This window comes from Diplotaxodon limnothrissa, linkage group LG7 (genome assembly GCF_057381915.1).
Source record: "Diplotaxodon limnothrissa isolate DT_005_m linkage group LG7, D_limnothrissa_male_GT1.1, whole genome shotgun sequence".
In the NCBI taxonomy this organism is placed as follows: domain Eukaryota; kingdom Metazoa; phylum Chordata; class Actinopteri; order Cichliformes; family Cichlidae; genus Diplotaxodon; species Diplotaxodon limnothrissa.
In genome coordinates this window covers 24,673,213-24,696,670 of record NC_140602.1, presented here as the reverse complement: position 1 = coordinate 24,696,670, position 23,458 = coordinate 24,673,213, and the positions used below count along the sequence as shown (strand labels likewise).

Genomic DNA, 23,458 nt, shown 5'->3' with positions numbered 1-23,458 from the left:
CATGTCACTTCCCTTAATTGTCCACGATACAATCATTCTGTTTTTAAAAACAATAGCGCAATGACTCACATCTTGGTGAGACAAAAAAAAAAATAAAAAAAAAATCCAGTGATAAACAATGATTACAAATGAAAAAACAAACTACTACCGATCTATGATATATGATCCCATTCAGATAAAGCACATATGCACACATAGGCATCTACATAAGCTTTAAATAGATCATCCCAAGTTTGCTTTGTGCTTAATTTTACTGTTAATGTTGTGAATTTCATGTGCAGATCAAAATTTCCCTTAAATAATTAATGTTAAACCAGCAGACAATACTGAGTGGCCTGTGAAAGCAGATAAATCAAAGAAATAAAGTGATAATTGATTATGATTACACATTGCTAAAGGGGAGAAGTCTTAGTTGGAGCATTAAAGAGCTCCGGAAAAGTAGTCCAGCTAAAAATGGCAACAATGTCAATCACCACTCAATATGCGCTCAATCTCCTCTAGTCTCTTCAAGGCAGCTGCTCTTTTTTTCTCTATATCTTTAATGTCCTTCGTGGACTTACCCTTAGTCCGCTTGTCAGACTGGCTATTATCTAAAGATTTTGATTGGTCCACACCCACACCTCTGACACTTTCTGTAGAGGATTTCCGCTCATTCTTCTCATCCCCAACCTCCTTTCCAACTGCATCAACACCCCTCCCTTCCTCTCCACCCGCAGCAGCCTCTTCCGTGCCCTCCTTAACACTCTGCAGCACTTCCTCCTTGGATGATGCAGCTACCCCCTCCGTGGTTGCTCCTTCAGTGGTAGCTGAAGACAGTGGTCGGCCTGCTGCACTCATGGCAGCCATTTTACTACGTACAATACTCAAGTGGCGACGCACATACTCCTCATTTGGTGCCAGGTCCAGCGTTTCCTCCAGGCATCGCTCGGCCCGTGGCAGGTCGCGCTCCTCAAAGTAGACCACGCACAAGTTGTGCTTCCCTTGGACATTGGTGGGGTCCATGCGTAAAATACGCTCAAAACAGGCCTTAGCACCACGGGTGTCCTTCTTGTGATTCATGAGGATGTCACCCTTAAGGATTAGGCCCTTGATGTGCTCTGGATGGTGGTGTAGCAACTCATCCAACACAGGTAATGCGTCGACTTCACGTTTTGATTGAGAGTAGAGCAAAGCTAGGTTAAACAGAGCACTGCGGAAACCAGCCTGCAGACCAATGGCTTTGCGCATCCACCGCTCAGCTGCTGCATTTTCATTTGCATCCATGGCCAGCATGCCAAGATTGAAATAGCCATTGGCATCGTCAGGCTCCTCCTCCACATAGGTGAGGAATCGACGGTTGGCCTCAGGCCAGAACTTGGGCTCACCTGTCACAGGAAACAGACACAAAGCACAGGGTGAATTTGGGTAATCAAACGTTGATATTCAACCACAAAAGGTGCTTTTATGTGCATTGTGCAAGATTTTGTTTACCCTTAGCTGGTATGAAAAAGTTTAAAACAATAATGGCTAAATGTGACAAAATCCATTGGAAACAAACTTTGTAAATCATGTTTACTGCAATCTTTTTTTACAGTTTGAGGTTTTGTGATTTTGTTATGTCTCTTTTCCACAATCACTTAAGGGCACTGAGTGGATAGTCAGCACCACCAGTGATTGAACCAAGGTTTTTCATGTATTGAAATGTGGATTAATTGACTTTTCTCCCCCAAATATTTGCTAATATTGATATATTAGTATGGAATCCACAATTCAAAAACCTGAGGGATGGAGGTTTGTGAGAGTTAATATGTGCATGGGTTTTCAGCTTATTTAAAAATCAGACTGTAGAATTTATGAGAGACTGTACTGGATGCTAGGACAGTCTATTTTACAACAGCACACTGTTAAGCTAACCTTTATTGAAATTAATTTGTCTTACAATGCATGTCTATTTATCTACGGTAGAAAAGATTGTGGACTTATTGGTCTTGGTGTCAGAACTGACAATGGATCGTATACAGAGCTATCCATCTGTCCATCCTTGCATCCATTTATCCATGGTAGCTGGGATAGGCTCCTGCCAACTCGCAACTCTTACACAGGGAAAATGAATATTTGCCTCCTTCTGGATCTTTTGTTCTTTTTGCACATTTGCATAAAACTAATCTTAATATTAGACAAAGATACTCTGAGTAAAAACAAAATGGAATTTTTTTAAAACGATAATCGAATTTATTCAGGAAAAAAAAGATTATCTCAACTAATCATAATGCATCCATTTTTTGAAAAGCTGAATTCGATTTCATTTGCTAGAGCCAGGCCGATTATTGCCAGACCTGTTGAACCAAGAATTCCCCGAAATACAAACTGTTTGACAAGGTGAAACAAAAGGAAAGTGGAAACGTGCTCTGATGAACTTAACTAATAAAGTAATTGCTAATGTTTTTCAAATAATTTTGCACGAAATATATATATATATTTTTTAAAAAGTGCTGTACTTGATATGTTTAGCCCCTTACAATCAGTAAGGCGTTCTGATTGACCTGCGGCAGCAATGTTCCAGCAGCAGTTTGGTGGGTCATTTAAAAACAGAGGTGGGAAGTAATGATGTACAAAGACAGGAGAAGAGAGGAAGAAGAGAAGTTAGATTTGATAAAATGGAAATTTAAAGCGCAAGTCCTCATGTTTTAAAATCAGATTCTGGGTCGTACATGTGACATTGTTTTTTTTGTGATATTGTGAAATCTGCTGCAAAACAAACAAAGGTAGATCAACTGTGTTATTTAACGGTTGAATGGAAATACTCTGCAAGTTGGTGCAGGATAAACAGGTTAGTTTGCTGTTCGCTGATGGATTTAAAGTAAATAACAGTGTTTATGACCAGTACACAGTGTCTGTCTAGTATAAAGTTAATATGACCAGCAGGTCAGCTAATCACCTGTACACTAAGAAAACCTAATGGAGCTCTCAATAGAAATTATTGTGAGTTGTGTTTCTTTTCCCATGCTGAGTCATTACAACTGATATTATGGTTTTGCCATCTGTGTTTAAAAAAAAATAAAAAATACAGGGGTGGAGAAACTAGTAAACACTTTTATCACTGAGCTGATGAAGGATGAATGAACAGAAACTTGGCTAAGAACATCTGTCAGTACATGCAGTGTGCGCTTCAAAATAAGCATCTGGTTACACCCTAAAGGTAATACAAGGTTATTTCCTTTAACAAGTGACAAGTAAGGCTCTCCTCATTCCTCTTATGAGGAACAATCATGCTTAAATTATTTATATCTTCATTACACTCACCAGACTCCTGCATGAGAAGTGCTGAGTTAAAGAGTGCCAGCTTGTGGCGTGGGTTGAGCTCCAGAGCATGGTTGAAGTTCTTCAGGGCTTCAGATGGGTCTTTCATCTCAATGTAGACGATGGCCAGGTTATACCACAGGTCAGCATTGGTGCGATCAAGCTCCAAGGCTCTGAGATAGGCATCCCGGGCTTCTGTAAGCTTGTTCATCTTGAGAAGCAGTTCCCCTCTGAGTCAAAAAGAAAACAAATAAATAAATACATATAGAGGTGATAATGCAAAAAACACTAACACATTACTACATTACTTGACCAACAAAATTTGAGATAAGGGGAATGTCTCAGTACAAATCTTTGACAGTAATACATTTAAGATCAAGATTTTATTCATTTATTAAAGAATATGTGTGCCATTTTAAAAAAAAAATCAAAACAAAACTTGCCTGCTGATGTAAGCTTGTTTGAAGTCTGGTCTCATGCTTATTGCTTGCCGGTAGAGCTGATCAGCCTCCTCCAGCCGCGAATCATTGGCCCGGATCAGATTTGCTAGGTTTATGTAAACATTGAGATGGTTTGGGGCAACACGCGTCGCATACTTCTTACCAGGAATAACCTAATGTGTGGACAAACAACATTTCATTAGAATCAAAGCTTGTGTAACATCAAATAAAGTAGAGAATTTGAAGGGAGTGGAAAAAAATCATCATATTACAGTCTGTTATGAGAGATTAGATTTTAATGCAGATTTCTAGTCCCTGTTTTTTGGCTCAGGCCTTTCTGGGTAATGCAACTTGCAACTATACCTCTTATCACTATCATTGCTTTTATCCTGGGAAGGTTGTTTTCCTGAATAGAAGAACTTGGTACCCCCAGTAAAAGTTTGCATTATAAGAAAGTTATTTTTGCTTTTTCAACCAGTTTTGTTAATTGTTGTTTACTTATTTACTGAAAGTGGAGTTAAAATAACAAGGATATTTACTTAATGTTTCTGCCATGTAAGGTATAGTCACCCCAGAAACCCCATATCTGAGCCAGGAATAATCCTGTAAGTGTTGATCCTAACATTGTAATTAAATAAGCAAAATAACTATAATTCATCAACATCATGCCCACGTTCGTTATATATAATTAAAGTTTTCCATGATATGACTGAAAGGCTGTTGTATGCTGCATGATCTGCCACCATCAGGTGGTAAACAGTGACTACAATGAACCTTACAGCCAGGAATGAGTAACAATTGCATAAAAGGAAGCAGAAAAAAACAAAAAAAGCAAATGATTAAATACCTGCGGCATGAGGGATTTGGCAACCAAGTAAGCCTCTTCTGCCTCTTTGGACTTGTTCAAATTCTTGTAGGTTCTTCCAACATTCATGTGAGCACCAATATCATCTGCAGCAACAAGAATGAGAAAGAGCAGTGAGAAAACAAAATCCTACTCCATCTGTTTATGTGTGTTTTAACACATTTACTAAACATGACTATATTAAATACCAACTAATGCTAAACATGACTAGAAAATATAAATGATTTTCAACTATACCATCAATAGTGTAAGACAAAACAAGCAACATTATTTTGAGGAGCTTATTTAATCCTTCTAGGAAGACGTAAGAAAAATTAAACTTTAAAAGAGGTCAGTTTGTAAAGCCAGAACTGATGCTTGATTAGCAGAGCAGGAAATCCTCGCTGGGAAAATGTGTTTACATTGCTAATCTTGGGGAAACACTTGTGGGTGATGAACCGGCAAAGCTGTGGATATCTCAGTTTATGGTAGGCTTCCTCTAAACTAAGGCATTAAGCACAAATGAAAAAAAAAACAAAAACACAGACAGATGCCCAAGATATCGAAATGATACACTTTAGATCATGGGTGTCAAACTAAATTTGGCCTGCAGCCTAATTACATTTGGCCCGCGAAGCCATACCAAATTACTATTAGAGCTGGCCTACTGGTATTATACAGCTAATATATATATTGTTTAGTATTAAGCTTTGCTTGTTCCATATTCATATTCAAAACTTATTTGAGTCCATAAGAAAAGATTCATTCTTATATCTGGAGGAAGATTTTTTTTTCAATAAATATTAACGTTAGCCCGCGACTTTGTTCCAGTTTTGAATCTTGGCCCACTGTGTATTTGAGTTTGACACCCCTGCTTTAGATAGTAGGATTATACTTTTGGCCTGTTTGACTGCAGTCATGAGATCTTAGAGTAAAATGAATGGACTCATAACAACTGACTGCCTATTAACTACAGTGGGGCAAAAAAGTATTTAGTCAGCCACCGATTGTGCAAGTACCCCCACTTAAAATGATGACAGAGGTCAGTAATTTGCACCAGAGGTACACTTCAACTGTGAGAGACAGAATGTGAAAAAAAAATCCATGAATTCACATGGTAGGATTTGTAAACAATTTATTCGTAAACTAGGGTGGAAAATAAGTATTTGGTCACCTCAAACAAGGAAAATCTCTGGCTCTCACAGACCTGTAACGTCTTCTGTAAGAAGCTTTTCTGTCCCCCACTCGTTACCTGTATGAATGGCACCTGTTTGAACTCATCATCTGTATAAAAGACACCTGTCCACAGCCTCAAACAGTCAGACTCCAAACTCCGCCATGGCCAAGACCAAAGAGCTTTCGAAGGACACCAGGAAAAGTATTGTAGACCTGCACCAGACTGGGAAGAGTGAATCTACAATAGGCAAGCAGCTTGGTGTGAAAAAATCAACTGTGGGAGCAATCATCAGAAAATGGAAGACATACAAGACCACTGATAATCTCCCTCGATCTGGGGCTCCACGCAAGATCTCATCCCGTGGGGTCAAAATGATCATGAGAACGATGAGCAAAGATCCCAGAACCACACGGGGGGACCTGGTGAATGACCTGCAGAGAGCTGGGACCAAAGTAACAAAGGTCACCATCAGTAACACACTACGATGGCAGGGAATCAAATCCCGCAGTGCCAGACGTGTCCCGCTGCTGAAGCCAGTGCATGTCCAGGCCCGTCTGAAGTTTGCCAGAGAGCACATGGATGATACAGCAGAGGATTGGGAGAATGTCATGTGGTCAAATGAAACCAAAGTAGAACTTTTTGGTATAAACTCAACTCGTCGTGTTTGGAGGAAGAAGAATACTGAGTTGCATCCCAAGAACACCATACCTACTGTGAAGCATGGGGGTGGAAACATCATGCTATGGGGCTGTTTTTCTGCCAAGGGGACAGGACGACTGATCCGTGTTAAGGACAGAATGAATGGGGCCATGTATCGTGAGATTTTGAGCCAAAACCTCCTTCCATCAGTGAGAACTTTGAAGATGAAACGAGGCTGGGTCTTCCAACATGACAATGATCCAAAACACACCGCCCGGGCAACAAAGGAGTGGCTCCGTAAGAAGCATTTGAAAGTCCTGGAGTGGCCTAGCCAGTCTCCAGACCTCAACCCCATAGAAAATCTGTGGCGGGAGTTGAAAGTCCGTGTTGCTCGGCGACAGCCCCAAAACATCACTGCTCTCGAGAAGATCTGCATGGAGGAATGGGCCAAAATACCAGCTACTGTGTGTGCAAACCTGGTAAAGACCTATAGTAAACGTTTGACCTCTGTTATTGCCAACAAAGGTTATGTTACAAAGTATTGAGTTGTATTTTTGTTGTTGACCAAATACTTATTTTCCACCCTGATTTACGAATAAATTCTTTACAAATCCTACCATGTGGATTCATGGATTTTTTTTTCACATTCTGTCTCTCACAGTTGAAGTGTACCTCTGGTGCAAATTACTGACCTCTGTCATCATTTTAGGTGGGGGAACTTGCACAATCGGTGGCTGACTAAATACTTTTTTGCCCCACTGTATGTGTCAAGAGAAGTTAAAAAAAAAAAAAAAAAAAGCTTGTTGGACTTTCAACTGAACTAGCTGTCCAGGGGATTTTTTGGTCATATTTTTAGCCAAGAGTGTTACTATGTAAGCATTTAATCTTCCAACAGTCACCCTTTTCATTTCTTCTAAACTGCTGCTGAATTAAATAATTGAGTTAACTTCATTACACAAAAACACCGTGTTACATGTGAATTTGCAGCCCATTTGATGGAGCCTACATTTAATTTCTCAATATTCTGTGTTTTTTCTTTGAATCTTTGCCATGCTTTAGTCTATTGTCGTCTGTCCCCCTTTATTTTTAATCTAATTTTACAATTTCCCATTGATTGTTTTTGTTCCCCTGACTATAGGAAAACAAGCAAATGCATTAACAGACAGCTTAGGTCTTTTGAGCAATGCACAATATCCTTTGTTAAAACAAGTTCCTACTTTACTAAAACTTAAATGAAAAAGGTTGGAACCAGTAGTTCAAACAGTTTATGATACACTATCAATGCAATCTGAAGTCACATTACTGGCTTACCACGTGACATAGCTGTTAAGAGTTTTTGGAAGAGTCAAGCAATAATGTAAGCAGTGATTACCTACAGTGGGGAAATAATTATTTAAACCCCTGCTGAATTTATAAGTTTGCTCACAAAGAAATGAAGTCTCTAAATTTTACGGTAGTTTCATTTTAATAGAGAGACAACATATCAGCTAAAAATCCAGAAAAAATACATTACATGAAAGGTGGAAGATCAGCCCAAAACTACATCCTGGCTGTCTGTGCTTGTTAGGTGCTTGGGACCACAGTCACCAAGAACACCACTGGTAACACACTACGCCGTGATGGACTGAAATCTTGCAGTGCCCACAAGTGTCCCCCTATTCAAGAAGGCAGATCTATATGCCTGTCTTAACCTTGCCATTTAACACGTAATGATTCAGAGAAGGTTTGGGAGAAAGTGCTGTGGTCAGATGAAATCAAAATCAAGCTCTTTATCATCAGTTGTGTTTGAAAAAAGAGAAATGCTGAGTATGACCCAAAGAACCCCATCCCCACAATCAAGCACAGAGGTGGAAACATTAACCTTTGAGGCTGTATTTCTGCCAAGTGTATTGACAACTTATTGCATTGAGGGGCCAATGGATGGAACGTATACTGTAAAAATTTGGATGAGAACCTTTTCTCAGCCAGAACACTGAAGAAAGGTCTTGGATGGTTCTTCCAGCATTACAATGACCGAAAACATACTGCCAAGGCAACAAAGGAGTGGCTAAAGAAGAAGCACATTAAGGTCATGGAGTGGAGTACATCCAGATTTTAATCCTATAGAAAATCTGTCAAGGGAACTGAAGCTTTGAGATGCCAAGCAGAAGCCAACAAACAAAGGATTTAGAGAGGCCTCTCTCTTTCTTAATAATTTCCTGTCCTTCATTGCTCCACAATCCAATAAAGGCAAAAGTGCTCCAATAACAATCTTACCGTACAAAAAAATACTAGGGTACTAAGTCATATTTTGCTTAGAGATCAAGTACTTATTTTACTCCGTGACATGCGGACACCTTTGGATTTGTTTTTTAGTTGACATTCTGTCGCTCTCCAATAAAATGAAACTACCATAAAAATTTTAGATTATTCATTTGTTTGCAAGGGAGAAAAACTCAGCAGGGAATCAAATAAGCATTTCACACACTGTATAAGCTTCCTTGATTTGCTGTTTGAATTTGAAGAGGAAAAATGGTATCTTGTGTAAGTGCAACTATTGTACAATAGTTGCTGTGTGCATTTTTAAATACGAAAGAAAAAACAAAACAAAAAAACCTTACAAATACTTCTACATGACAAACAAAATTAGCAAAAATCATACCCTGAAATAAGATAATCAAAAAGCACAATGACTTGTACTTGCTTACTATTCCTACAAATTGAAAAATGAACAATGTTATGAGAAGTACAATGAGAACCTCTGACCATCAAGCTAGAATTACTTTCTTGCAGTTGTATCCAGCCACCAGTGAAACTGAGGTTATTTACATGACAGACATAAAACATGGTTTCTGGCAGAAAAGTAAATAGGCCTGAGGACTGTTATGGGTCTTTTTGGCTACACCATGGGTAGAGCACTAATGGGCTAGAGCAGCGGCCCCCAACCTTTTTTGCGCCACGAACCGGTTTATGCCCGACAATATTTTCACGGACCGGCCTTTAAGGTGTTGCGGATAAATACAACAATATAAAACTAGTACCGGTACCGAAAAAAAGAAGATTTATTCATAACACACGTGAACAGACCCAGGAAAACCGAGTAAACGATAAAAACGATAACAAAATAACGCCGAAAACCAATAAAAACCCTGAAAACCATACATTTCACACCTGAGCCTCAACTCTCGCGGCCCGGTACCAAACGACTCACGGACCGGTACCGGTCCAAGGCCGGGGGTTGGGGACCGCTGGGCTAGAGCACAAAGGCTAATTTCCTTCATGTAGACTGATAGATGGTTTAGTCTACCATAAACAATAGAAAGAGCAGCTGAACAATGTAAGGGATTTTTCTTTGATTCTTTTTCAATCAACAAACATTTTCATGCTCACCATGGTTAATGGCAAGAATAGGATCTCTCTCTCTCACTGAAACATATTCTAATTACAGTTATATAGTGGACATGGACACAGTTTTCCTTTGAGGGTATCCACATTCAAATTGGACGAAGGGTTTAGGAATTTCAGCTCTTTAACATGTGCAACCCTCTTTTTAAAGGAACCTACAGTAATTGGACAGTTGACTCAGAGGCCATTTCATGGGCAGGTGTGGGCAATTCCTTTGTTTTGTCATTATCAATTAAGCAGATAAAAGGCCTGGAGCTGATCTGAGGTCTGGTGCTTCCATCTGAAAGACTGTGCTGTGAACAGACAACATGCGGTCAGAGCAGCTCTCCATGCAGGTGAAACAAGCCACCCTTAAGCTCTGAAAACAGAAAAACCCATCTGAGAAATTGCTACAATATTAGGAGTGACAAAATTTAAAGCTTGGTACATCCTGAGAAAGAAAGCAATTTTTAGAGCAGTATTTAGAGACCTATTGTCTGCCCAAAATGAGCTGAATGAAGTTAAATAATTGGGAGGCATTTCACAAGATACAGCCAAAACAACCCAGGAGTTTATTAAAGCAAAGAAGTGGAATATTCTTGAATAGCCAAGTCAGACATTTGATCTTAACCCAATCGAGCATGTATTTCGCGTGTTGAAGACTAAACTTCGGACAGAAAGGCACACAAACAAAAAGCAACTGAAAGCTGCTGCAGTATAGACCTGGCGTTAAAATGGAGGAAACCCAACTAAGTATTTGAAATGAAGTTTCATTAGAAATGAAATTTTATTTTTAGTTACTTAAGTTGAGTCCCTGAAATGAAGAGATTGTATTTAAAAATGCTTTAGTTCCTCACATTTTTATGCAATCTTTTTATTCAACCCACTAAACTAAAGCTGAATGTCTACACTTCTGGGTCTTTTTCATTTAATATTAGTGTTTAAAGCAGTTATACTGTATTATACGGTGTTTCTGTTTTTGTATACCTGTTGGAACAGGTAGAACAACAAGTAAAACAGTTACTCTCAACACAAAGAAAAATACTGTAACCTCATTTGGTATCCTCCACCAAAAAAAACAAATAGTTTGTAAGAAGATCAACTATTTGTTGATCTTCTTAAGAAAGAATTTTGCAAACTGTAGTGGATTTTTCATCACTTCCATGAAACCATCCTTCCTTTTTCAATGATTTATGAATGACATCAAAGTGTCTCACCTGGTTGGACTCGAGTAGCCTGGAGAAAATACCGCAAAGCCTTTGCATAATTGTTCTGATTTTCTAAAGCGTGGCCAACATTATTCCACAACTTGGCATTGTTCTTGTTAACCTGAGTAGATGACAAATTAAAAGAGACTTAACGATAATAAACATTCGTCAGTTTTGTGAGTGGATGATTAATTCTGGTTTACTCAAAATTGTTAATCACAAGGTGTTTACAGACATTGGCAAACTGACATGACACTCTGCCACCACAAAAACAGCATTTCCATCATACCTTCAAGGCAGATGTAAAGAGAGTATATTCTGACTCCCAGTCCCAATTTCTATGAAAAGTTTTCACTGTGTACGTAGTTAGCAGCAGTCCAATCATCAACCAGGAAATCTTCTTCAATTGTCTACAAAGGACATTATTAAGCAGATCAATGTAATTTTAAATATACATTTTCACAATCTTCACAAAACCTAAATATCTGCACCAATATTAAAAAACAAAAAAACAAAAAAGGGTAAAAGTGTAACCACAAACAGAAACTCATAATTTCACAAACAGTTTTGCACTTCTGAGGGATTCTTCTTTTAAACGTCATTTTGGACAAGAACCTACCCTTTATGTGAGATCATCTTGAATCCATGTGCAACAAGAACACAGAACCCCATACTGGGAACATAAAGTACTCTCTCTGCTACGACAAACCCCACAGGGAAGAAGAGGTTGGATGCTGGAATAAAAGGCAGGACAATCAAAGACAGGGCCTGCAGGACACACACAAACACGCACAAAAGAAAGAAATAATATGTCAGTTCATATGACAAGCTCAGAGCTCTTTTTTTGAAATACTTGAACACTCAGAAATTATCATGGAGACGGACCTAAGGGGGAAAAAAAAAGTCTGTGTCTAAAAACAAGAAAACTGGATTTTGACGTGTTCAATTTGGCAGCTCTTTTGATGTTTAAATCTCAGAAGTTCATTAATACTTCATTCACTTGTAGGTAGCAGGTGGTTAGGTTAAAATCTGTAATTTGTAAAACTTACAATAATTTGCAGGATTTCTCATCTTTGTATGACAAACAGGTTAGCTTCATGTTCTTCACCAGTGAACACCTAAAGCACTCTTTAAAAGCTTGCTACATGACGATATAGGAATGACATTTACTGTCTGTCTATCTACAAAAGGATTAATTTAAAAAACAAAAACAAAACAAACAAAAAAACCAAAACCACCTCCCCCCTCAAAAAAACCCACCTAAAAGGTAAAACTGATGTCACCATTAGCCACAATGCCACCAAGTTCACACACTACATCTCTTTGAACTCAGCCTTAATTTTGCTATCAGCTAAACGCCTACAAAATTTGTCTATGATTTCATCTTACAAATATGCAAAACTACTGGACTGACCAATCTCCAAAATATCAAACAGAATTCCAAATAAAGACGGGCTTCAGCACTAAAAACTGACTCTGTGATAGTTCCTGCAGCACATCTACAATCTAGAATGGGGCTCCTCAGTGGACAGTGGTTGTCTAAAACTATTTATTAATATCTCATGCTCCATGTTAGACAGCTGGCAACCTTGTAGTGATGCAGTATGTTAATGTGTTGTGATATTGTTATGCAACATTTTCCAAAAGGCTCTTAGCAAACCAGAATAAACAATGCAAAAGGTCATAATTCAGTGTTTTGTGCTGACTTGTGTTCCCCTTTCTAAAGCTGAAGCTTAGAGCAATATTGTGAGCAAGTTTACTGACCTTTAAGCATGAGAACAATGAACCTATTGCACAACACATGCTAATTTGTTTCTATGTACCTCTGTAAACATTCACCACCCATTCATCCCTTCAAAGCTCAACTAAGAACTTGTGTTTCATTGCTCATTTCTGCTGGCCAACTTCATTTGCCGAAAAAAGCTAAATATACACAAAGAGTGGTAATAAAATTTGTCTTAAAAGAAAACAAACAACAACCCCCCCCCCCCCCCCCCCCCCACACACACACACACACACACACACACACACACAAAACATAATGGTAAACTATTGCATCAGGTTGTATGTTGAGCCACTACCCAATTTAGCAGGATAAAGTATCATTATCTGGAATGTCTACTAAGCAGTGGATATGACCAGTGGACACAAGGAACCACTTTAGCTTTTTATTCTAAAGTCAGGGCTCTTCTATGGTACTTTGCATTTAAAAAAAACAAACAAACAAAAAAAACACACACACACAAAAATGAGTTCTAGTACTTAGAATCTGTTTACATCCCATTAAGCTATGCAAACTGTATGCAATGTGAACCCAGGGCACTACAGAGGGGGATAAAGGGCCTACAGTTAGAATGTAGTAGAAAGTAATTCAAGTCAGCATGTTATTCTTTTCCCCACAAGCAGACAGATGCTATTAAAACAAAAAAACAACCCCCCCCCCCCCAAAAAAAAAAGAACAAAAAAAACTAAAAACTATTTTGGCCAATGCAGATCATATGCTTAGGCTATTACAGATACTCAACTCAAAATACTGTTGTATTTTGAGTTGAGTACAATGAATACTGTACAATATAAAGCACTTTGAGGCAACTGTTGCTATATAACTAAAACTGAATTGAATTGAAGTCAATATTGTGCAAATACTTCAAGAACCTTGCTATGTTCCCCAAGAAAGGAAACCACATTTTGTTGGTCATATGTCTCACTAGTAATACTTTTGATTTTTCTTTTTACTGACCTCCAAACTTTCCTAAATACTTAAGAACAATGGTTATAAAGAGTGCTGTTCAAAAGTCTTACAGTACTGAAAATCTATTATTTTGTTGTGTGTTATTTTGATGTAAAGCTAGAAATAAGGATTTGGGAATGTTTAAAAACAGAAGATGTGAAAAGGAGACATTTATGATCCTATACATTTCCAATTCCATTCAAATCCAATTGCCATTTCACTATTTTTCAACAAAATGAAGGAAAACATAGATATATTTGTGTTGTGTGTTCTATTAAAGTTTTATATGTCAAAGGGCTTCTGCTTTTCAGCAACAAATAAAAGCCTGTCACTGGTCAAGGCCACACCACCAGAAGACGAATACCTTAAGCTTTGTTTACTGGGAAACAGAAAAGCTCTCTTATCACAGATACAAAAAATAATGAAGGCCAAAATCCAATCAGCAGAAGTACTGTCAAAAGACGGCTTTTAGCAGTGGTCTCAGGAGAAAAAAAAAAGGGCCAAACACTTGGGGTTGGACAAGACATTAATATTTCACAGTGGGTGGCTAGAAATAATCTAAATAATTACAAGTTTTAGATTTGTGGCAGTAGCAGAAGAGTTAATGTAAGGAGACTAACAAAACAGAATAAAATGCAATATATCAAACCCACAGTGAAACAGGACGGTGGGTATATTTAAGTCTGGGGCTCATATGCCCACACTGGATGTGGAGATGATGCATCAAACTGATTACAACCTGACCAAGCAGAGGTAACACTTTAGTTTTCAGAACTGCCTAACTGTCTGGTTTATTTTTGTGAAAAAAATAAAAATGTACATGCACGCGCACACGCGCGCACGCACGCACGCACGCACGCACACACACACACAATTTAACCACATTTTCTCTCACCATGATGACTGTCTTGGCAGAACTGTGTCTGTATCGCAGACTGTGATAAGCAAGCAGTCCTAGAAAAATGTAAAATACTAGTGTAGCCAGGTTACGCAGATCTACAAGTGATTCCACCAGGGGGATTGTGCCCATAGTCCAGTCACAACAGAGCTCTGAGGGATTCAGCAGGAGCCATGCATTTACAGGAAGTAGGTAGTTGAAAGTCAGTTGTCTGGTGGGTGTAGTGCTGACTGCTGCAGGGTTATCAAATCTGCAAGAACATTACATAGGGAGAGAAGGAGATGATAAACATTACATATTATCCACTTTCCCTTTCCTTGGTGTTATCATGAAATTCTTAAATCATGAATGCTTTATTCTATCTGATTGGAAGGATCAAATTACTGCAAAACAAGTAAAGAAAAATGATTCAGAATTTATATTTTATTTTTGATATCAGATGCTGTGGATCACATTATATTCTTCTTGAAATAAAGTATATAATAAATGTGGAGGGTGAAAAAAATAAGGAAAACCATAGATGTCATGAAATGTGGGAGTGTATATAATAGTGTGCAATACAATATTATACTGTAGTGTATTTGTATTGTATCTAAGTTTAAGTGTTTTCTATCTGACAAATGAAATTCTTCCAGGACACAACACAAATCTACATAAATCACTACACTTCTGTCGTACGCTGGTTGTGCCATAGTCCTGCCCCCCTTGACTTCAATGCATACAGAATTTAATACAGAAACGGTTATCTAAGAATATAAACAAGGGTGATTTCGTATATTTTAAATTACATTGTATTTTGTTACATTCATAGTGTTACTCTGGCCCTTCGAGGCCAACCATTATGTTGATGTGGCCCTCTGTGAAAATGAGTTTGACACCCTTGCTCTAAAGGAATCTCAAAGTGTTTATAGTTCAAATTACCAATATGATGAACAGTCGCTACTGGTGGTGTGATCTCATAACAAGATGGTCTCTGGGTTTATCTATGCAGCTGCCAGTAAAGACGCTACAATAGGAACCGCAGGAGTGTTTTGTATCTGAACTGTTTGGGCAAAGCACATTGCCCAAACTTGCTTTACAGAGGCGTTTCAGTCCATAATAATCACAGCTGGGGATTTTATAATCTAAAGGTGTGGTATTGTTATGGCTTGAACACAGAAATCGTCTCAGACAATCGGAGACAGCTTGAGGATTATAACTAGAGGATTAGGCCCTCTAGGAACTGGATCTTATCTTTCCTGTCAAATGGCATTAGGCTCAATCCTGTGCAGACAATTCCAAGACAGTTTAGGCTCAATAAATGCATAATCTAGTTGAATTATTACTAATCTGGCATTTTTATGGTGTTCTAACCTCTTAGAATATCCCAACAATAGCTCCATATTATAGGAATTTGGGCATTAAATATCTGTCATTCATCTGGCTCTGTGTTTTAAAGAGATTTACCATGAAACTTCTCAGCTACATTACAAAGGACCTATTGTAAATTGTGTTTAAAAATAGTTAAAAACCTTCCAATGATGACTAATAGTTCTGTGTGTTACATTTAAGGTACATCAGCTAAAGTTTAAACAACTTTACGCAGCACATTCATGTAATACAATTAAGTACCACAAAAAGGCTGTTGTTCAGATTAGGATGCAGTCCCCAAGTTCAACAGTGAAGCATACTAATGGCAGGGTGGAGGAAACACATGTTAATGCTGAAAATCAGTTAAAGGTAAATGGATTGATTCTTGTATAGCATTTTTCTACTGTTCAATATGATACTAGATGATAGGTTGGGATGGGAAGTTCAATTGCTTGGAATTGTTAGTCTGCCTTTCTATCGATTCCGCTTATCGGTTCTTGCACTCTCGTTGCGATCGGTTGATTTCTCCAGTGTTGGAGAAGGAAAATAGTGGCGCAGTTTACAGTGTGGATATGGACATTACTTTTATTTTTATTGCATTATACTGTTAACACAACTTTAGCTCTCTGCAAGCACAGCATGCTAATGCTACATTAGCCAAGAGCCCAGAGTGATGTTAAAGCTGAGTAAATGCTGACCCCAGCCCAGCACCGTGATAAGGCGAGCTGGCATTTGCGGTGAAGCCAATCGCTGCTGAACTTCAACGAGTAACAAACTAATGACCAGTCAGGCTGCAGCCTCTATTTCTACCTGTTCATGTTTCTACAGTAGAATCACCGTAAAGATCGCTTTAAAGTCTCCTTAAAGTCTCTGGTTTTCATCTTTGATTTATGCTGTCAGCTTTGTGTTCATACTTAAATACTTAGAGAAAGGTCACGTGTCCTCATTAGGGGCCGTAGCCTCTAGGCTTATATTTTTAATTGGTAATTATGAGACAGTACGTTACATAAGATTTTACAGAGTAACATGAAAGTAAATAAGCCAGTAGTATAACGGAGTGTTTCCCAACCTTTTGGAGCCACGACACACACCCCCAAAAGTCCCAATATTGCTATTACGCGCTGCCTTGTCTCACAACATGACTATGGCTACGTTCACACTGCAGGTCTTAATGCTCAATTCCGATTTTTTGACCAAATCCAATTTTTTTGTCTGCTCGTTCACACTACAAATAAAATGCGACAGCAAACGCGCTCTAGTGTGAACGCTCAAAGCGGCCCGCATGCGCAAAAGAAGACGTCATACACAATGCGCTCTGTTTAGACCCAGAGCAAACAGTATTGTTTGACTGATGGCCCTTAATATAAAGACTTCGGACTTTACGTTTCCCAATTTTTGCTTTAAGTTATTTTGTTATTTACATAATAATGTGGATAACCTAATAATCCTAATAATAATAATTATCCTTATTGCTGTTTTAGAGGAGCGGTGCTTCAAAGGATAGTTGCAGATTTCTGTCAGAATCGGCAGATTATGCAGTACAAATAAAATGTTAACGTTTCTCCAACATTGTCCTCCCAGCAGTTTCACCGGATGGCCAGGAAGCGGTTTGTAAAAATGCTGCAACTTCAGTGGTGTGGAACTGGTTTAGCTTTCGTCCGTCAGATACACAACAAAGCACTATTTTTGGTAGAGCATGCTAGCGGGCCGTCATTATTACCGTGTTTTTTGGAAAATGGCACACTTAAAATTGATCCTTTGATTTTTCTGAAAATCGACAGTGCCCCTTTATAATCCCGTGTGCCTTATGTATGAATTCTGGTTGTGTTTACTGACCTCGAAACGATTTTATGTCGTACACGGCGCTCGAAAATCTGTCAAATGTTTTAGTAGGACTTTGCTAAGCTGAGCATCGCAGAGTGATTGATATATATATATAGATATATATATATATATATATATATATATATATATATATTTTAGTGGCAGCTTCTAATTTATTTTTCTTTTGTCTGGAGAGGAAAAACAAAAGATTTAATGACAAATCAATTAAAACAAACTGAAAATTCTTCAACACATCTTTTTGCTTAGAGAAAATATATTTTTAAATTGTGAAATGTGTGCCTTTTAGCAGGTCACTAAATGACTGAAACTGGGCTTTTCCTTCCCCATGAAAATGACCTTTGAGCAGAACCGTCTGCCATTCTTGTTATTCCTGTTATGTTCACTTGGCTTAGCTTAATAAATAAATAATTAACAAAACTGGCTAAAGTTTATTTTATTAAAATGCTGGTGAGTTTTCCATCCGTAACACTGCCTACCTTGTGAAGACAGGAAGCTGCGACTGAATGACTTGGACCCTGATTATAACGAGCAGCAGGGTGCTGATGACTAGAACAATGAGCTTCAGAAGAGTTTGCAGGACAGCATAGGGAAACCCATCTTTACCCTGCAGAACTTGCCATATCGTGTCCACCAGCATCGGCAATGTAAACTGAGAATGGCAAAAAAGACAGAAACAATCAACTTACCATCATCATGTAAAGCAATACCCATATGACATATACATTTATTCCAGGAAGCAACCTCTGAATAATGAAATCTATGCCTATAGAAGAAATAAAAAACAACAACAACAACATTATGAACACTCAAAGATAAAGCATTGATAGAAGACATGTCAAGATCTGAACAGTCCACTCTTGAAGTTGGTGCACTTGGTTCTAAGGGTCAAACTGTTTATAGCTTGATAACTGAGTGTGAGTATCTCCAAAGCAGAAATCTTGTGGTCAGCATGGGTAAATACAAAAAGCTGGATGACTGTGATACAGTGTGTGTGTGTGTGTGTGTGTGTGTGTGTGTGTGTGTGTGTGTGTGTGTGTGTGTGTGTGTGTGTGTGTGTGGTCAGATGTAGATATAATTTATAGAATGTTTTATGACACAAAAAGTTTCTGATCCTTACCCCCTGTGCAATAAAGATCTCGTAGACACAGCAGACACCAACAACCGTGATTCCCTGTTCCTTACACAGTGTTGCCGCTGCCACTAAAACTACTGTCAGAGCAATGGGAGGCCAAACTGAACAAAAGAAGAAAAAAACAAAAATATATATATTAATATATACACATGACAACTTATTAACCTTGTAGCCACTGGTGCATTGGTAACTTAACAAATGCAACAAATTCTCTTGATCCATTATGAACATAAAAACCTCTGAGATGTCATATTAACGTCTCCATATAGCACCAGTTACAAGTTTAGAAACACTTTTGTCTTCAGTGATAATAAAACTGAACAGTAAAAGGTGGAAACCTCATAAAGAAGATTCTATAAAAAAGTAATTTGAACGATTGAATCCACTTTTTACTTCATAATTCTTGGTGTGTTATGTTAATAGTTTTATATTTTCAGTATTTGTCTAGACTGGGGAAATGGGAAAACTCATACATGTTAAATTGGGTTACTTTAATAGTTTGATTTATTGTGATACATATAAACAGAAGAATGATTAAAAAAAATAACATAACAGCTCACTGTGGATACAAGTTAAAAACCTGAGGCTACTGTTATAACCAATTACTTGATCTTGCATCTTCAGAACTAAATATTACTGCCTCACAGTTATGTGTGTTCACCAGCAAACATGCAGGTCCAGACTCGCACACAGTGATATCTTCTTTGAAAACTAGAGCAATTTAAAAAAGGAAGTACCACAGATGAATACAACTGGACAACTGATACAAACTCAATATCTCAACAAAACAAACATTTTATCTCCTCCTCTGCTCCTAAGCTTTAGTGTTGAATAACTGCAGAAATTGTTTTTTTCCAGAACATTATGATGTTACAATAAAGTTTAAATTTGAACTCTTGGATACAAAATGCTATCACTTTCTAATTTTATCCAATAAAACATTTGACGGAAATTGTGTGCGTGTTTACCAAATTCAACTGAATTCCAAATTTTAAGAGATTTCTTCCACGTGGTCTAGAGAAATTTGTTTTGGGAGACTGGTGAATACATACAGCTGCATCATCTAGAGGCATCTAGATGAGCATGGTAGGTGTAGCCATACTAAAAAGAAAGTACCCTCTGTTAGGGCTGGGCCATATCATGCCGTTCGCGGTATAATGTTGGGCAACGATAAGAAAATAAAATATCGCGATATAATATGGGTAAAATGCGCATGCGCAGTGCCTTTGTTTTCATATGCACATGGTGAAAAAAAGCATGAATGAGAAGAGCGAAAGCAGATCGGTGAATGAAACAGATGAACCAGAACTGGTTTGTAAAAATGGTTCAACTTCAGTGGTGTGGAACTGGTTTAGCTTTCGTCCATCAGGCACACAACAAAGCACTATTTTTAGTAGAGCATGCTAGCGGGCCGTCGTTATTACCGTGTTTTTTGGAAAACAATGGCACACTTAAAATCAATCCTATGATTTTTCTGAAAATCGACAGTGCCCCTTATAATCCCGTGTGCCTTATGTATGAATTCTGGTTGTGTTTACTGACCTCAAAACGATTTTATGTGGTACACGGCGCTCGAAAATCTGTCAAATGTTTTAGTAGGACTTTGCTAAGCTACGAAGCCGCACCGCTTGATGGATTGTCGGAGCATTACGTCTATCATAGGCAGGAGCCTCGCGGAGTGATACGTACTGTGCTTCAACATAATATTACTGTATTGTGTGTGTATAACCTCTTTTTAAGTTTTGTGGATATTATACATGGTTATGCTGAGGATATGTCGGCCAATTTCCACTGGAAATGCCTTTTGGTTAAACTGTCAGCAAGGAATTTGCATTTGCACTGTTAAATTTTTATATAACTTTAATGCACATAAAAAACAACTGCTTAATAATAAAGTTGTAGAGTTGTAAAGTATTTTGTCTAGTGTCAATTATATCATTATCGCAAATTCTCAAATGTATATCGTGATAAATATTTTTGGTAATATCGCCCTGCTCTACCCTCTGTCATTTCCAAGGTTTTACATATCAGGACATCATAAAAACTGACCTAGTCTTAAAAATACAACCTGAGATGAATATTATACAGCGTCATTATTATTTAACAAAAACTTTCCAAAACATATGCAGAAGCTGTGTGTGAGAATCCAGATGCATCCCATAATTCAGCAGCTTTAGAGCTACCTTTAGCAGCAGCAAGTTAAAGTCATACAGAAAGCAATTACTTAATCAGTCTTTTACATAAGATAATTGAAGATTGCAAACACTCATTTATGCATAGCTCTTACCACAACATTTCAATCAGATTGAGGTCTGGACTTTGACTAGAGCATTGCAAAAGCTGGATTCATTTCTTTTTCAGCCATTCTGTTGTGAATTTGCTGCTGTACCTCAGCTCAATGTCCTGCGGTGTGACCCAATTTTGATTAAGCTTTAGCTGTCAGACAGAGGGCCTTTGACTCTTGAATACTTTGGCATATAGAGGAGTTCAATGACTGGAGAGTACCCAGGTCTGTGGCTGCAAAACAATCTTAAATTGTCACACTCCCATCGCTGTGCTTGACAGGCAGTATGGGGTATGTTTGCTGATTTGCTGTGGTTTTCTATATACAGCACTATGCATCATAACCAAACATCTGCACTTTGGATTTTTCCATCTAAAGGACATTGTTCCAGAAATCTTGCGGTTTGATGCCACTTTGCAAACCTATGCTGTGCTGCCTGGGCTTTCTTCTAGAAACCATTCCAAACAAGCCACACTTGCTTCATCTTTTTCTAATTGTATTGTCATGGATTTGAACATCTAACTGACATGAGCTGGAGCGCTACAGTTTTTTGATGATGATCTTGGGGTAAATTTCCTGAGACATCGACTCCTGGGAAGATTGCATGTACATGAATCATCTTTCTTACTATAGAACTGTAGACTTCAAATTGCTTGGGAATAAAAAAATCTTTGCCAGATAGATTACAACAACAATTGCTTGCTTAAAGATCATTGCAGATACATTTTCTACTTGGCAATGACAGGCATGTATTCTACTCTAATACATGCCCGAGTGCTCAAGATCAGCAGACTACCAAAGGTACTGCTTTTACACAGGTGGTAAAAACCTGCTGATGATCATTTAATCAACTGCATTTAATTATTACTCCCTTAGTTCGAATATAAGCAGCGAGAGTGCACTTTCACACACCACTTCCATATTTTGGCTTAATTTTGGATACATAAATAATGAAATATATCACAAGTTGTAGTATAGCTAAAGTTTTATTTACCTAATTTTAAGACCTGTTAACAATCAGGTCTGGATACATAAAACCTTATACTTGACAGATTTATTACCATGACTATAAGTAACTAGAAAGTGCATTTTCTGAAGAAACTGCAGTGTGAATGCTTGAATCTGAATGTATGTACTGAAATGAATTAATTGCTGAATTTTGAGTTAAAAATTTTGAATGAGATAAAAAAAAACCCCGAATTTAACCTGAAAACAAAGGTGCTGAACTGCTAAAAGCTGAAGATTACACAGAAGAAGAAGTTGGAAAAAAGCTGAAAATGTTTTAATTGTCAATTAGAAAAACCTAAGAAATGAGAAAATAAAATTTAGAGTCAGAAAACATCTAAATGAATATTAAAAGTTCATATTCTTTGAATCACTGAATGACTAAAATGTGATCCCTCCGCTTGGATCCACACAGTTTAAAAAATTTAAAAGTCTGAGCTTTGAAAGACACGGTGTTGGAAAGAGAACAACGATGGCGACGTTTTGAGGGTAAAATGATGGCTTTAACACTGTGGACACAGCAGCAGTTGAAAGAGAAGTGTTTAAGATGAATCTTGGCAGAGTGGCAGAGAGAGCTCGTTAAGCAGGCAGGTGTGAGCCTGGTTGCTATAGTGACTGCACCCAGTGGCTCCATACACACGACACAGACATGCACCTCACTTTTGCTGCTTAAAATGAACAGAAAAGTCAGGCCGAAACAAATCGTTCCCAAATGAAAAGTAAAAGTCGTATTGACGAAATTCTTTCACCGTGAGCGACAGCAGCTTCTAGTCTACTGAATTCTCAGTTTTCATGCCTGTGGAGTTTATTATATGGACGTGGTGACAGTGGAAAGACACCATTCTCTTCTGATTTTCAAACGAACCTTCTGAGAAAGTTTAACATTAGAGTCTATGGAAGAGTTGGAGGGAGGAGGCTGTGCATTGGTGACATTTATGAAAGAACCATAACACCTAGTACAATAGTAAACACATTGGATGAAAGAGGACAGCGATGGCTACGTTTTGAGGGTAAAATCATACCTGTAGAGCAAACGCTGCGGACACAGCAGCAGTTTTAAAAAAGATTTTAAGATTAATTTTTTTGCTCCTCTCACTCTAGCAGTTCAGCTGTCTCACTCTAGCCCCAACATTCCGTCCCATACACACCCATGATAAACTCTGAAACGGGTGAAAAAACATCATGAAACTTAAACTGGAACTGAAGAAAAAGTATAATAGATATTGAAAAGATAAATACAAGTTGAATAGTTGAATGTCTTAT

At 38.0% G+C, this 23,458-nt stretch overlaps 1 protein-coding gene across 1 annotated transcript in view; it reads right to left on the bottom strand.

Annotated features, from left to right (window-relative positions):
* Positions 1 to 260: 260 nt before the first annotated feature.
* tmtc3 (transmembrane O-mannosyltransferase targeting cadherins 3) overlaps positions 261 to 23,458 on the bottom strand; it is a 28,470-nt gene continuing 5,272 nt past the window's right edge. Inside the window, exons 5-14 of the mRNA XM_085357753.1 lie at positions 18,892 to 19,007; positions 18,251 to 18,423; positions 14,577 to 14,829; positions 11,570 to 11,718; positions 11,240 to 11,360; positions 10,960 to 11,071; positions 4,567 to 4,670; positions 3,723 to 3,892; positions 3,283 to 3,509; positions 261 to 1,364 (exon numbers count right to left, since the gene is read on the bottom strand). Coding sequence (XP_085213879.1) covers positions 466 to 1,364; positions 3,283 to 3,509; positions 3,723 to 3,892; positions 4,567 to 4,670; positions 10,960 to 11,071; positions 11,240 to 11,360; positions 11,570 to 11,718; positions 14,577 to 14,829; positions 18,251 to 18,423; positions 18,892 to 19,007 — 2,324 coding nt within the window. The 3' untranslated portion in view covers positions 261 to 465. The remainder of the gene's footprint in view (positions 1,365 to 3,282; positions 3,510 to 3,722; positions 3,893 to 4,566; positions 4,671 to 10,959; positions 11,072 to 11,239; positions 11,361 to 11,569; positions 11,719 to 14,576; positions 14,830 to 18,250; positions 18,424 to 18,891; positions 19,008 to 23,458) is intronic.